The sequence below is a fragment of the Cyrtonyx montezumae genome, unplaced genomic scaffold, assembly GCF_038088225.1.
Source record: "Cyrtonyx montezumae isolate F1298 unplaced genomic scaffold, pur_monq_1.0 scaffold_2, whole genome shotgun sequence".
In the NCBI taxonomy this organism is placed as follows: domain Eukaryota; kingdom Metazoa; phylum Chordata; class Aves; order Galliformes; family Odontophoridae; genus Cyrtonyx; species Cyrtonyx montezumae.
Window position 1 is genome coordinate 24148861 of NW_027071936.1, and position 14982 is coordinate 24163842.

General features: G+C 40.0%; 1 protein-coding gene across 1 annotated transcript in view; it reads right to left on the reverse strand.

Annotated features, from left to right (window-relative positions):
* The window catches only part of ANTXR2 (ANTXR cell adhesion molecule 2), a 95546-nt gene that overhangs the window by 39366 nt on the left and 41198 nt on the right, over nt 1-14982 (reverse strand). Inside the window, exons 11-14 of the mRNA XM_065736609.1 lie at nt 9973-10051; nt 8058-8153; nt 2875-2916; nt 1729-1824 (exon numbers count right to left, since the gene is read on the reverse strand). Of these exons, the coding sequence (XP_065592681.1) occupies nt 1729-1824; nt 2875-2916; nt 8058-8153; nt 9973-10051 (313 nt within the window). The remainder of the gene's footprint in view (nt 1-1728; nt 1825-2874; nt 2917-8057; nt 8154-9972; nt 10052-14982) is intronic.

A 14982-nucleotide genomic window follows, 5' to 3' on the forward strand; every position in this document is an offset into this window, starting at 1 on the left:
TATGGTCTACCACAGAGGAGTAAAAGTAGTGGGGAAGGAAGGAATGAACACAATTTCCCTGAAAGAGAAGAGTAAGCGTAGAGAAGTAGGGCAGGACTGGTGAGTGGAAATCTAACAGTTTGTTCTCTACTTTTCTCTGTCTAAGGAAACAGCCCGAATAGTCAAGCTGGCAGAAGAATGGCAGAAGAACAGAATGCAGAGGAGCAAGGAAAAAGAAACACAACTGAATTACCGTACAAACTGAAAGCACTGAAGAAAACATAACGACTAGACCATCCAATTTTTCATTGGCCATAGAATCCACTGCTGATATTTCATTGTCAGGTAAGGAATAACCTCCCATAGACCAGTTTATTTTCATCATGCTCTAAAACAGCTGTTTGCTGTCTTGCTTTCACACTTAATTGTGCCCCACTTCACTGAATGGGCAGTGCTCTTTACTGAGCCAGTGAAAAGTACGTGGTGCAAACAGGTGGAAACAGGCAATTAAGCCAGCATTTCCCTCAGCCTCAATACTACAGATTCTAAGGGCAGAGGTAGAACTTCTTATTTAAGGTGAGGTGACCAGCCTCCAAAATTACTGAGTGCTCCCAAGTTCCAGAGAAGAGCAGAGAAACAGCTCCACAGAGTAAGGCCCCTTCTAGAGTCTGTGCTGTCAGCAGTTTCAGTTGACTTACATCTATACATCTTTGTCCCTACTACAGATAAAAATGTTTTCTAACCCAAGTATTACTTTCTCATCCTTTCTTTGAAAAGAAAATACCATATGTTTGCCATGTGATGAGAACACATTTCTTCATGCTAGAGATATTACTTGTGCTCATATATCAGATTTCTGTTTCATTGGACAAGATTCCAAGATGTACTGTAATGATATAAACCTTGAAACCCCTTCCTGCAGGCTCATCATGGTTCCTTTGAAAAAATCCAGCCTTGTTATTCTTTACATTGGAAAGCACTACACAAAATGGTTTCTGTTTCTGAAAGCCAAGGCTCTTCTAAATTAGCAATTCTGAATTGCTGAAGGAAACATATAAACAAAAGAACTTTAAACTTATTCTTCTGCTGCATTTCAAAAGAACTCAGGCAAAGCCATTTCTTAGGCTGATGCACTTAGAGTTTGATCAATATACAAATGTATGGCCTGAGTGGGAATATTAGAGACAGTTTCCTAGATTAAACTTAAAGACAGAAAACTGCTCTGCAAATTCCACAAAGGCTGACTTGACTGTAAAATCTGACATAAGGACGTGCCCATAAGGATGCACATTTTTCATTCTGTTTTAATTAACATGATGCTATCATGTCTCTTCAAAGACAGGCACTGTTGTCGCTGTGAGTTCCTTTGGGATCAAGCCTCTCCTTAGCGTCACCATTGTCAACGCATTTGGCTGGCCCACAGTTGGAGGACTTATGTTTCACTGTAATTTCTTCCAAAACATTCAGAAAAGGCTCTCACTCTCTCCTTCTCATTAGCTTGATGGAAAGAGCATGTCTTCAAGCAGCTATTTAAAGTTCCAGTCAAATGGAACTACAGAAAGCTGTTCTTTCATAAGCAGGGTCAAAATTATTTGATAGGGTAAAAATGTTCTAAGGCTTATGTCATTGGGAAAGAAGCAAACATTATACCATTGTATTTCCAGTACACTTGCAAAGTCTTTGTTTCCACCCCTTGCAGCCTCAGAGACCTTGTATTTCAGTGAATTATCATCTTCATATTGTACAAACCTCCATCCTTTTAATTCCTCCGACTCCTCGTCCACCATAATAGGAAGCATCCACTGTGGGCCATTTCTTGGTAGGTAAGGGTTCTTGTTCCTCTTCCTGTCAATAAATTCAAACACATTTGCTTTTAAAAGATATTTATTTATCTACTTATTTACTAAGTGTCTTTCTAGTATCTTTCATTAGAGTACGCAAAGAAAATGTTTTCCTATCTTTGATATGAAGGACCAGATTTTTAGGTTCTTCATATGTTCAATCATTTCCAAACAAAACCTGGTCATGTTCGGAAATACTCTTTTAGGGGATTGTGTGAGAAAACCATTGGTGGGTGGCATCCATTAGGAAAGTCCAAATGGGGAATCCAACTGTATTCTACAGATCAGTATACATTTGTTCTGTTTCTTTTATTTCCATTAATAAAAACAAGCAAAACACACATACAAAAAAGAAAAGGATCGGTGGTAGCTTCCTCTACAGAAAATGTAATCAGCCCCACTCATTGGGATTCAGCTGACAGCATTCAGTGGATCTGCAGTAAAGGTTACACAGCCAATCACAGTTTTCTAAGCCAACCGATGTCAAACTTGCTCTTGGCTGCTTCTGCTCAGTGAAGTACCTTATCATGGCCTTCGCTGTCAGAACTCACTTGAATATGCTCAAGCAATTGGCTAAGTCAAGACCAAGAGGGAAAAATACTGAAGGCATCAGAACAGACTCTAATATATTATTGCTCATAAGAGGGAAAGAAGTTCCCTTATAAAGGTCTTTCAGTCTCAAATGCCAAAGCTGTGGGAACACACAGTTCTAAGTCCTATGATGAATCTTTGGATTGTCAGTTAAGGACAACTCAGTCCTTCTACTTTCAAAGAAGAATGAGGAAGTGTTAAATTGTCTTGAGGTAAAGCTACTAAACAGTTATATGGATAGGAGCTTAAGTGACTTAATTAATGCTACACTGAGGTGACTGAAAAAGAACAGAGATGTGGACTTTGGCCACTCTCAGCCTAAGGCTTCTCACAGGGCAGTTCTTTCTTGTTCAGCAGATATTTACAAAAGAATACAAAAGGAGCCAGATTTTCATAACACAAATGGGCACAGAGGAGTACTATCATCACCCAGTATGATGAGTGGAGCACTATAATACTATACCTCTTTTGGAGGTGGTGGAGGTGGAGGGGGATCTTTGATGACCTAAAAAAGGAAAAAACATAAAAACGTAAGGAATTGCACTGGCAGCATTGAAAAAAAGGCAGAAGATTTTTTAAGAGTGAACAGTTTCAGTCTGAATCCCCCACATCTGTTCACAAACTGGCAACCACTACTGCTGTATCCCTCAGGAATTGATTATCAAGGCCTTCTGGAAATTAACACCATCCGCCTGATAGAAAATAAAATCAATTGACTGGCAGACACTCTTTGGGCAGACGTGTCTGCCACTTTGCTTCCTGACCGGATGAGACTCAGCCATTCTAAGTAATAGGCAGTGATGAAATCCTATGGAGTTAATTAGCAAGCCTGGGAGGAAAAGCAGCCCTAGGTCTATGTGAGGTCTTGCATAATGTTGGGCCAAGACGCCTGCTTCTTTGTGCCATGCCATGCTGATGGATAATTTCTGGCCCAATGACAAGTGTGAAATGCCTTCTGGTAGCTCAGGCTTCACCTCTCGACGTCTAGATCATTTCCGCAGATCTCACATTTCAGATCTAATAATTGAAGCATGCAGCTCCTTAACTGCTCAGCATGGAGTGCCTGCAAGTGGGAGTTAGGTTTGCAAGGCTTCTTAAAACTGTGACTGGTTAAGGACCACTCAGATGGTAATTCACTTACACCTATTTTTAAACCTCTACCTACAGTTTCTTGCTGTACTCATTCTCACATACATACTGTAAATCTCAGGGAGTTCCCTGGTACTGACAGAAAATCAACAAACAGTGAACGGAGGGAAAAGGAAGGCAGCAAGTTGCTTAAATGGTGAAGGTGAAAACTGGAAGTATGCATCGTTCTCCAAGAAAAGCAGGCTAGTCAGGCTGAAAAGTACTTTCATGGTATCAAGGCAATTTTTTGTGCTTGAATGTCATATAGAAATGATTTAAGAGTATGAATCTAAAGGACTCTATTTCTGCTATGCTATAGCCCATCGAAAATTGTCCACCATGGCAACCATATACTTCACCTTAATTAAAATATGCATTATTTTCTTCACTCTGCACTATTAATTATAGTGCTTTCACTGACTCTACCACTGCCTACAGATAACCTGTAATTGCACGGATTGCTAGCATCATACATAAAAGAACATCTTTTACTTGACCAATAAGCAAGAGTTTTCCTTCTTAACTTACATTAGTCACAGTGATACCAAGAGAATTATTGCCCAGTCAAGCTCTGTACTTTTAGCACTGGATACAGAAATTCTGTTAAACAAGAAAAAAAATGGATGGCCCCCTTGGAAACATGCTTCCACAGTACTTTGGGTTTAAGATACTGACTTCTTTGTCATGCTTCTGGTGGATTGGGAAGTTAGTTATCAACTTTAACAAGGCATCCCTTGGCTGTAAGATGCTGCAAAAAGATGCTGAGCAATTGTTTTTCCTTAAGCGTTTCTGACTATTTTTCCCAACATCCATCAGGAAATCTAAGACTACTTCACAAAAACCAGCTATTTAGTTGGTCAGACATTCCTGAAAGACAGATTGCCATTAGTGTCCCAACTTGAGAGAAAGAAGAATACAGAGTGATCATGGGCAGATTCTGAGAGATACTTGGGTGATGAGCAAGATTTTCCACAGCACTGAATCAGTAAACAGTAAAATGCTGCTTTCAGTGTACTAAGGTTCACATTCTCTTATTTAATTCTCATTTTTCTTTCTCTTTTGTCTCTCTCTAACCCCCAAAACACCAGTTTTCCTGCTGAGACTGCTAGCTGCCCAAGACAAAAAGGCCAAGCTAGTTGCAGACTTCTATAAATACATATTAAACAGTATTATCACCACACTTTCCACAGCTGTAAGACTCAAGTTCTACAATCTCTACTGAGCAAAGACAGCTTCACATAGGAACCTCCTTTGTGGCGCATGCTACAGTTCACTTGGGCCCATTGACCATTGGTTTTGATGGAATCAAAATTTCTGCCCCAAGGAATCAATACAAACTCTATTTGTTGGCCTCATGGAACTTCAAAAGTCATGAGTTGGTGACAGTTTCTGTTTGACTCTCTGAGCAAAGGATCCAATCCTACGGCAGCTGCTACATTCCCTAAAGTTATAGGGTAGACCTGATTTGAAACTAGCCAATACATTAATTAGCTGCTATTTCTTATAGCTTCAGAAAATGAAACTTGCTTTAAATGTGACAGTGGTGTGAGAAAATAATCTGCTTTGAGTAGCAGATACTCACCCTGCTGACAGAAGTGGAATGTAAATGCCTGCATCCTTATGTTTCCACAGGCTCCTCACACACATTCACACACACACAAAGAATATTCTCAGTCCTGTCTGATATTTCAAGTGAAATGAGTAGAAAACTATTTCAAAAGAAAGAAAAAAGGAAATGTGAAGAATCCATGCAGTTTTAGCAGAAAAGAGCAGAAATGTAGCATGAAGCTGCAGATATTGAGGATCATAGTATTACTAAATTCACTTTCCCAAACTTGATTCAGATAAGTAACGAAGACTCTGGATAAGGTTGCTATCTTGTTACGCACATGTACAGATGGATTACTTCCTAATTCTGTTTTGTTTTGTTTTATTGTTATTGTCACCAGGCAAGTCTGCATCTCTTTTATTTAGTTGCAAAGAAGGAAGACTTGAGCTTGGAGGAAAGCCGATTTCTTCCAAAAAAAAAAAGAAAGAAAAGAAAAAAAAGTTAGATGCTTCAGGCAACAGTCCCTTTGATCTGCTCATTAACACTTATCAAATGTTCGCGTGATGTGGGCATTAGGAAATGTCAGCACCAGAGCCTGAAGCCAGCTTGATGTGATCATATGTTCTGATATTGAGGGAAGAGTGAAAGAACTGTCAACAGTGAACTGCCTTTAAAAGAAGGGGGGTGGGAGTGGAAAAAAAAAGGGGAAAAAAGAGAAAGAAGAAAAAGGAGTCCCCCACCTCAGCATGGAGTTTGTATCAAGGATAAAACAGGGTGCCCAAATCTCCTGAAGCTCACAATGCTTTCTGCAAGCAGTAGAGATTCACACACTCACGTGGCTGTGGACACCCATTCTATTCTGTCTTTCACTCTTTTCCATTTACACAAGAGTTGAGGGCCACTGCTTTCATCCTTGCTCCTGGTCTTTATCCATGGAACCAGACACCCTACTCCAGCAGGGTTCAGAAGAAGGGCAGAGCACCTCTTGGCTGCCCTGATGCACTACTGCCTTCTCAAACACACTGGCACCAAAGCCCAAATGTACTTAATCCTGAAGTGGTAACAACATGTAATGTGAGAGCCTCAGAGGCAGAATAGAAGGAAAAGAATGGAACCACACACAGGATAATGATCTGAGGAAACAGACGTCAAAACAACAAGAAATGAAGAAGTCAGAATGTGGTAATAAGTTCAGTGTAAGAGTCTGTGGTTTTGGATCTCAGTAGTGTTTTAGCAAACAACGACCTAAAAAGACCTTGTATTTTTAAGGAAGCAGATAATACCCATGGGAGGTGGGAGGAAACAACAGGGCACTAACATTTAAAGTGCTGTGATTTTATTGCTTCCATTAAAGTTAGACTGCTGCTTAGTAACAATTGATGAATCCATAGCCGAAGGCTTCCCTAGCAATAGCCAATTACATACCAAACACTATATCCAGAGAAGATACTCAAGGTAAGTTACTATTCCTCAGAGTAAACCTCAGGATGCAACATGTTTAATCATAAGGTGAATAAGAATTGAGGGACGTTTCCTTACCTCTTAGTGCAGCTCTTTGCGGTGATGCCCGAGTGAGCTCCACAAAGGAGATGAGACCAGACAGAAGCCTGCCTTAATGTCACGGTGCATCTGTGTGCACCCAAGGTATTATTTTTGCTCTGCAATTCACTATACAATGCAACTACCTTAGTTACAGAGCTTTATCTTATATACATATATATATATATATAGGACCTTGATATAAAAATCCAAAAAGCATCTTTCAGATTGCCTTTACAGCATCATCACACCACTCTCAAGAATTCTTCCTCTTGAGGGTCTGAGGCACTAGTCACTATTTACTGTAATGGGGGAAATATGATGCACAGTACATGAAGATTTGCCATGCAATGGGAATTAGGAATCAAGCCGAGACTATTATTTTAAAATAAGAAAATGGGAAGCTTTCTTCTTCTTTGTTTTGATTTTTCCTGTTTGGAAGGTTCATGATATAAATCATTGTTGAAGGAAAACAACTAGCAGTCTTCCTAAATTTCTTATGGGACTCTAATATGGATAATGAGACGGAGGAGTGCTTTTCATCAGAGCAGAGTCTATCACTTTTGACTCAGAAACCACGAGGAACTATTCTAAGATGGCATAGGACAAAACAGAGACCATAGCAGACAAAGCTTTTGAGTACTTTGACTGTCTCTGGACCAGGAGAAGGCCACATTCTCTGCTGTACCCTCTTCTAGAAGTTTGAGATAAGAAAAAGAGTGCAATAACAGCCTGGGAGCTATCTCCAATTCTCTAGTCCTCAGTGATGTCACTGACGTGGATCAGTAGTAAACTTCACCAATTTAAAAGCCCCAGCACTCAAGGAGATGGAAGAAGTGTTAGTGGAGCAGCATTGCTGATTGGTGCTGGAATAATAAAGAACATTCATTACTCAGATGAAAAGGGATGTGATGTGTGCAAGATGAAAATTTAATTTTTTTTTTTGCAAGGGATTATTAAGACAATAAGGGATTTCAGAGTACTCAAGAACCCATACTTGACTACAAATACCAATTTTAGCAATAGTACTTTTAAAATGGTCCTTGATTTCAGAATAACATCTGTGTGCTATTATGGCCAACAACTTTCAAATTAAAGAGAACAGGCTTTTTTCAGAGATTTGACAGAAATATACCACAGCTGCTCACTCAGTAGAAATCCAATGAGCAGCACAGCATCCTGCTGAAACTGCCTCACGATGTATAGGTCTCTAGAAAGTCAGGAGTACTGCTAAGGGTGCAGACCACAGGCAACCTGGTCTCTTCTTGCGTATCACTAATGAAAGAAAAGTGCCTCAACAGATGGCTTCTGCCACATGGAGCTCTCCTGTTACTTAACCTATTTCCTGCCCTATCTGTATTCCCTAACACATTTTGAGTTATGGTCGTGAGTCACAAACCTGGTGACTTTTTTTAATAGCCTTTACTCACCACTTTGCAACAGAGGGGCCAGAACCACCAGAGCAGCCCCAGTGCTGCCAGAAGTAACAGCACAAGCACAGCAATAAGTGCTGCTATGCCACTGGACTGTGGAGAAAGCAGAAAGACAGCACATCAGGGAAGGTTGCAAACAATTTCTGCCCGCTTTTCCCACTTGTCCCGGAACAGCTTCCCACTGACTGACAAAAAAAAAAGAGCTGTGTTTACAAGAAATACATTAATGCACGCCTCAATGCATTTTTTGTTTGTTTCCTCTGCAGCACCGTGTGTTTGCAGAGGATGCTGCAACTTGTAACTCTCAGACACCAACTAGCCATCAGAATTAGTGGAACAGTTCTATCAGTGACCCATTTCTTGCAGTTGCCCATCTGCTACTATGGAAACAGCACTTCTCTGTGTAAGGAGCTTTCTTTGCTACAATATGTATGAAAGACAAAAAAAAAAAAGGGGGGGGGGGATCGTCAAAAGTTCTACTGTTTTTTCTGTCAGTACACATCTGCACTGATTCTGCATGCCATTAAGTTAGAACTTCTGACCAAAGAGAAGCAATATGAGCAGAGGGAAAAGTCATTTTGCTTTTCCCAGCAATTTGGCATGATCTGCTTTGCAGCAGTGCTTTATTTTTACCTTTGTCAGTCACCTCAGCTGCTTTTAAGGGGGCATGGAAATAAACTCATCATGGACTGATCTTTCTGAAAGGACTTGGATAAAGAGAAAAGCAGCCCACTGGTAGCTCCAGCATCCTCCTGTGATTGCACCCTTTTATATTATCATGCTGAACGGCTGCTCATAGTGTACTGATGTAAGATCACGGTGATGAATAGGCCCTTAAACACAGAAACGCAGTTTGTATTGCATGTGTCTCTTTCGCTCTGAATTCATTCAGGCATTCTTCCTGAAACATAAGGGCTGAACTGAGATAACTTTGACTTCTTCAGCTACGCAAGTGTTTAGTTCTAAAATGAACAGAAAAAAACTTTTATTTTTTTCTCTTTTAGGTTAATTACCTAGGAGTGATGAAAATACAGTTGGAAAAAATACATGCTGATGAGCAGAAGGCACTGTTTTATGTGCTTCTGTGCCTGATGGGAAAGCTGCACAAAAGTCACACTCCTCAGCTTCAGTCTGCTCCCACGGATCCTCCAAAGTAGAGATGTTCTGGGATGGACCCCAGGTGACTGTGTCATGCTTGGCACATAGGACACGATTATGCTTACGGTGAGCAGGTCTCTAATGGCATGGACACTTCCCAATATTTGAAAGCCACAGCTGCAGAGTTCGGTAAAGTAATTTGTTGTAATATATTTAGCAAAACGCAATTTGCAGGCTGGAGGAAAACATAAGCCCGGCACAGAGGAGGAACAGACAGACATTGCATGGATCTCAGGGCAGCAGTTGAAGGAGAACCTGTAGCCCTCACCACTCAATTTATCAAAGAATTCAAAGCATCTGAAACTTACTGTGGAGTGCTCTAGTATTGCTGAACAGATTCTAAGCATGGCTTGAAATATGGATAAAATCAGAGCACATATATATATTTACATGATTTTATGACTCTTTGAAATCATGCACTGTTTAATTCTGTATATTCTGTATGTGTCTGCACAGGTGTTTCTCATAAGGTGGATTGGTGCATTCTGGACATCTGACAGACTTGCCATGCATTGAGGTTCTCTGCACTGGGAAGTCATGCAATGATCAAACAGGAACAGAAACTCCATTTTTGCATTTTCCATGGAATGACATGAGCTATTTTTTGCCAGAAGTGGTGGAAGTCCTGTCCCTGGAGACATTCAAGATTAGGCTCTGAGCAACGTGATATAGCTGTGCGTGTCCCTATTCGTTGCAGGGGAGTTGGACTAGATGACCTTTAAGAGTCAAATGATTCTGCAGTTCTTTTACTTACACATTCTGAAGCGGTGATTGTCAAAGAGCTGGACATGAAAGACTGCCCTTCGTTCAAACTCACCAAAACTTCTATAGTTCTGTAAGGAAAGGGAAAAACAATCAGCAGCCATAAAGCAGGCAGTAAAGGCACATACATGCTATGGAGGCACTGGGATGTACTGACTCCGTTCAACAGGGTAGGTGTTCTCAGACAGGTGTCCTTAGACACCAATCCTTTGGTTTTCTTCAATTAATCTTTGCTTTCTTCAATTAATGCTACTTAAAATTGAATACACCAATAGCTTGCCGTGTCCCTCTGGGGCTGTGTTGATGACTGTTATAAATATTTTCTGTCTTCTCAATGGAGAGATGAGAATACCCCTTCTCTATTCCGTATAACATAAAGTACTCCCAGAAGTTTTACATAAAATAAATTGTGGATCAAATGTAAAAATAGCATTGTCTTGTCTACTCCATAACCATCTCTTTAGTCATACGCAGATATTATGGATAAAAATGTCGAATAATTATAAATGGTCAAGACTTTCTATAAATAGTACATAAACACTGCATGCAAATAGTATGTGGTTTACATTTTACAAATTAACCCTAGAAGAAAACAACACATGGTGAATGTTAAACAGAAGAGGACTCTTCACCATCTCTGGCTTGGATTCCCAAGATTCAAACAGTTTATGTTATGCATAGATGTAATTAAATAAAAATATAGATATCCACCAACTAAAATGATTAATCATTTTTAGCGTTCTTCTTAGATGTCATCAATTTCTATTCTGGCACGAATGCTTTAGTCAATATGGAGTTCAGAGCTATTTTAACTAATTTGGCTAATCTCTTTTTCAATTTAAGTAAAAATGAAGTAAGTTGCTTCCACTAAACTCATTCTTTAATGGTCTGTGTTATGAATAATTGATCTAACAGAAAGAATAACTCTAATTTACTTCTAATTACTACGGGAGTGAGTGAATCAGAACAGATAAAATAAAAAATTAATTCAATTCTCTCCTGACTAAATAAAGCAAGCTGCAAAAAAAAACCTTTGGTTTGTGATGAATTTTTTGAATGTCGTGCTTTTTATTTTATATTTTTTTAATTTTTATTTTCAATTTCTCACTTTGTTATTTTGGTGAGAAATGCTATGGGAAACTTTACCACAGCAGTTCTGCTTGCGTGTGACTAGCAAAACAATCCTACTGACTTTGGTGCAGTGCAAGAGGATTTCATTTCATGCCTTTTGTCAAATGGAGAAGAAATTTGTATGTTTCAACTCTTCAATATTCTGAAGATTTGCACATCATAAACACAGCACATGGTGTTTTTCTGTCCAAGTCACTGATCTACATTGCAGTAAAGTTTCCAGCATCATGGAATCACATCCTTTTGCACTCTGATCACACCACTGCGCTAACTATGGCTGTGTAGGTGTAACTGAACGTTGAACTCACCCCAGAAATACAGAAGAAATCACAGCACTGATTGCAACTTTTCAGTTAAGTCCAAATCCAAAGAGAAGAGATCGTTCTCATACATGCTTCATTTTCCCCTTCAGCCTTGTCTGTTTAAAGCATGAGTCAGAACGTAACATGCCACAGGCTCCACACCAAATTTTGGTCTTGGGTACACCCAAGAAAAGGCATTCATTGTGGTCATGTTTCAGCTACTCAGCTTTTATTCTTTTTCTGAACTTTCTTAAGTAATGGTGGGTGCTTTCCCAGTGACAGATGCTATAATTGGGATTGTGTTGCTTGGTGTGAATTCTGGTCACCTTTCCAACTATGCTATATCCGACTGTAGTACACCATGTAATTTCGATTTTTAGATTGCCATATTATGTTTCTGAAGTCTATGAATCTGAATCCTTACATACCTTGTGCACTTTTTTTAATTTCCCATAATACTTTAACTGTCTAAATACATTTTTGCTTCTTTCATCTTTGCTTGAAACTATCTAGTCCTTTGTTGGACAAAACTCCGCTGAGATCAACAATAGCTGCCTATGCACTGGTGAAGAACTTCTGGATTTGGTCATGAACATCTGACTACAGTTACTTTCAGCTATTGGGATCCAATTTCCAAACTGCCTTCAGATGCCTATCCCCATTTCATTAAAAAAAAAAAAAAAAGTGAGCATGGCTCCTTGAATTCATATGGATTTTCTTCTGCCATTCAATCAATTCCCTCTGCTGCCTTCTGGCTCATGTGTGTTTTCTTGGTCAGGAATATTTTAATATTTTCTAATGCCATTTTACAGTAGTTTTTTTTTACCCTCTGGCATTTTTTTGATCTGTTTGACACGCTGCTACCAGACTCAAATGAACATGGTTGCAAAGGAAGGTGCGTCAGTGACTGACTGCCATTGCCAGCACTAGCTGGGAATTCCTGGACCTGTGACTTGGGTACTGGGTTATTTTGTATTCCCCAGAAAAGTTGCAGCTCTCAAGACTAGTCATCAACCCTGTTTAATTTCTCATGTTGTTTCCCTCTTACACATCAGTGCTCGAAGCAAAAGAAGTCACTCATTTTTTCTCTTCTCTCCCCACACCATGCATGTGTGCTGCAACATAGGCTGTTTTCTTCAATTTCTGTGGCCAGTTTTTCTTGTACAGAGCATTCTAGTTGTTGTTCCCTAGCAGTGTTTCAAAGCTCCCATGTCTACCCTGTTTGTCCCTGGGAGCTTGATGGGTCTAGGCTGAAACATGCAGGGCTTGCATCATTTAGTGAACAGGAAATGAAGCTGTTGTTCTTGATGTTCACTGGCAAACTGAACAAAGCAGGAACCACAAAGGCTTTTTACAAAACTGCAAAGAAAGTAATCTTCAACCACACTAAAGAAAAGGAGCACTGTCCAGGTATCATGCGGCATTCAAAGATCTATGAAAAATGTTGTATAATAGCTAAGATAGCCTAGATGAGTGGATCAACAGTTTGCAACACAGAGCTGGCCTCTGATGAGCTCTGCTCATGCAGGGTCAGTTAATACAGTTAGAAAAATTGGGAGTTTACCAATAGTTGAAGAAATGTTACTGAGTAGAGTAACTATCACCTTCACTAGGACTGAACTCTGCTACTGTGAAACCTAAAGATCTGATCTTCAGTTACACCACTCCAGCAACACAACAGGCCCCAGAAAAGGGCATTGATAACCTGAGAATCTAAATGAGAACTGGGCCCAAGGCTTTAACTCCCACTGACTGCAGTAAGAGAAGGCTCCAAGTCTCCAGTTCCCATTCACTACCACCAAGCTTCACAATCCCCTGCTCCTTCCACTGTCAGATTTCCGACAAATATCCCAGGTAGCAGAATCACTGAACACATCAGCTCTCAGCACAGATACCATGCAGTAGGAACAACCGTTTCTGTATCAGCTTCCATTTTGATACACAGCTGCAGGGATGAGCCATTGGAGATTGTCACAGGAGTTGATCATATCTGTTCAGTTCTAGAAGCTACAGAGTGAACTCATACAGATAATTGTCTCATCTTCAAAAGGATGAACCTGTCAACATGCAAAACCACTTCCTTCCTGAAACTGTCATGTCTGTAGGGTATAAGGAGTGCCGTTTTCTTATTTGTTCAGCATCTACCTGTGTGTACTTTGGTTTCCTAGAAACAGAACCCTTCAAATTTGGAGCTCAACAAAATAAGAACCCCTTTTCTTCTATTTGCATATTTGCAAATGTCTAAGGGAAAGCCCTATATATAAATATATCTTATTTACTGTAAATTGTCCATGTGTACAAGGCATTTAGCTCAGCACTCTGTACAAACTGAAAACCTGAAAGGAAAATGACATGCAAAAGTGACTATAGGTTTGGGGCTCCATCGTTTCTATCGGGTGATTGTCAGTATTTTGTGAGTATCACATTCTTCAGTAAGGTCCCTGCAAGGTTCAAGGCAGCTAAGAGCAGAAGCAATAGACCAAAGCAATATAGTTTGTGAGACAGAAGTGATTTTTCATGGTAGGCTTAGATCAAAAGGGAAGGAGAAGTGGGTTTTGGTCAGCTAGCTGTAAGACTGTGGTGGAAATAATCAGAAATACTTTTTAAAATGTCTCAGCAGGCAATAAGTGCCTAATTTGTAAGTCTTTGTGGCTGCCATCAATTATTTAATGTGATTTACATGGCTAGCCACAATATCCTCGCTGCTTTACAAACACCCAAGAAGGATAGGATCGTCCCTCCTTCCACTGATGTCTGTACAGAGTGAGACAACAGAAGAAAGGTGTCAGTGTCCCAGCCCAGGACTGTAACAAGTACTGTGAGGGCAGCATTTGGATTGTCACTGTGCTTCAGTGACTGTGAGGGTGAGCACAAACAGCAATGGTTGTGACACATGCAATGGCAGTTTTTCCCTGTAGTAACACAGAGCTTTTGGCACAGCTGTATTTTTGCAAGGAAAGGTTGGAATGACATTAGTTTTGTACCAGCTCAGAAAGCAAAAAAATATTGAACTCTGCTACGAAAGCTGCTGCAAAATTGAGCATCTCCTCGGGTCAACCCTGATGGAAACCCACAAAGCATCAGGAAATGTCAGTGTTGATGTTGCTGTGGCAACCCAAACAAAAAGCTCACCTCTGCTGTGTCAGTGAATCGGTGTGGTTTGTGGTGTGGATTTTGGTTACGTGGGGAGAAGCAGACCTTGAGGATGACCATTAGAGATTCTACTGATATGTGCTTGAGTGAAGTGGAACCAAAGAGATGGCAAACTTGAGTTAATTACTCTGCATAAGTAACATGGGAGATGTTTGTGAGTTTGATTGTTTTCACGAATTGCAGGTCTAATGTAATTTGCCATACTTTCAGACCTGTTCTCTTGTAGTAGGAAAAAACATTTTTATTTGCAGTTCATAACCCTTGCTGAGTGTGAGAAGCATTATCCTGTCTTTTGTCAGAAAGTATCACATTCTAGATGAGAATTAATTCTGGAAAACTTCATTTGGTAGAGTTTCAAAACAATGTTTTTTATGACCCAAGTTAACCAGAAGATTCTTGCAACTCTGAATTGCATC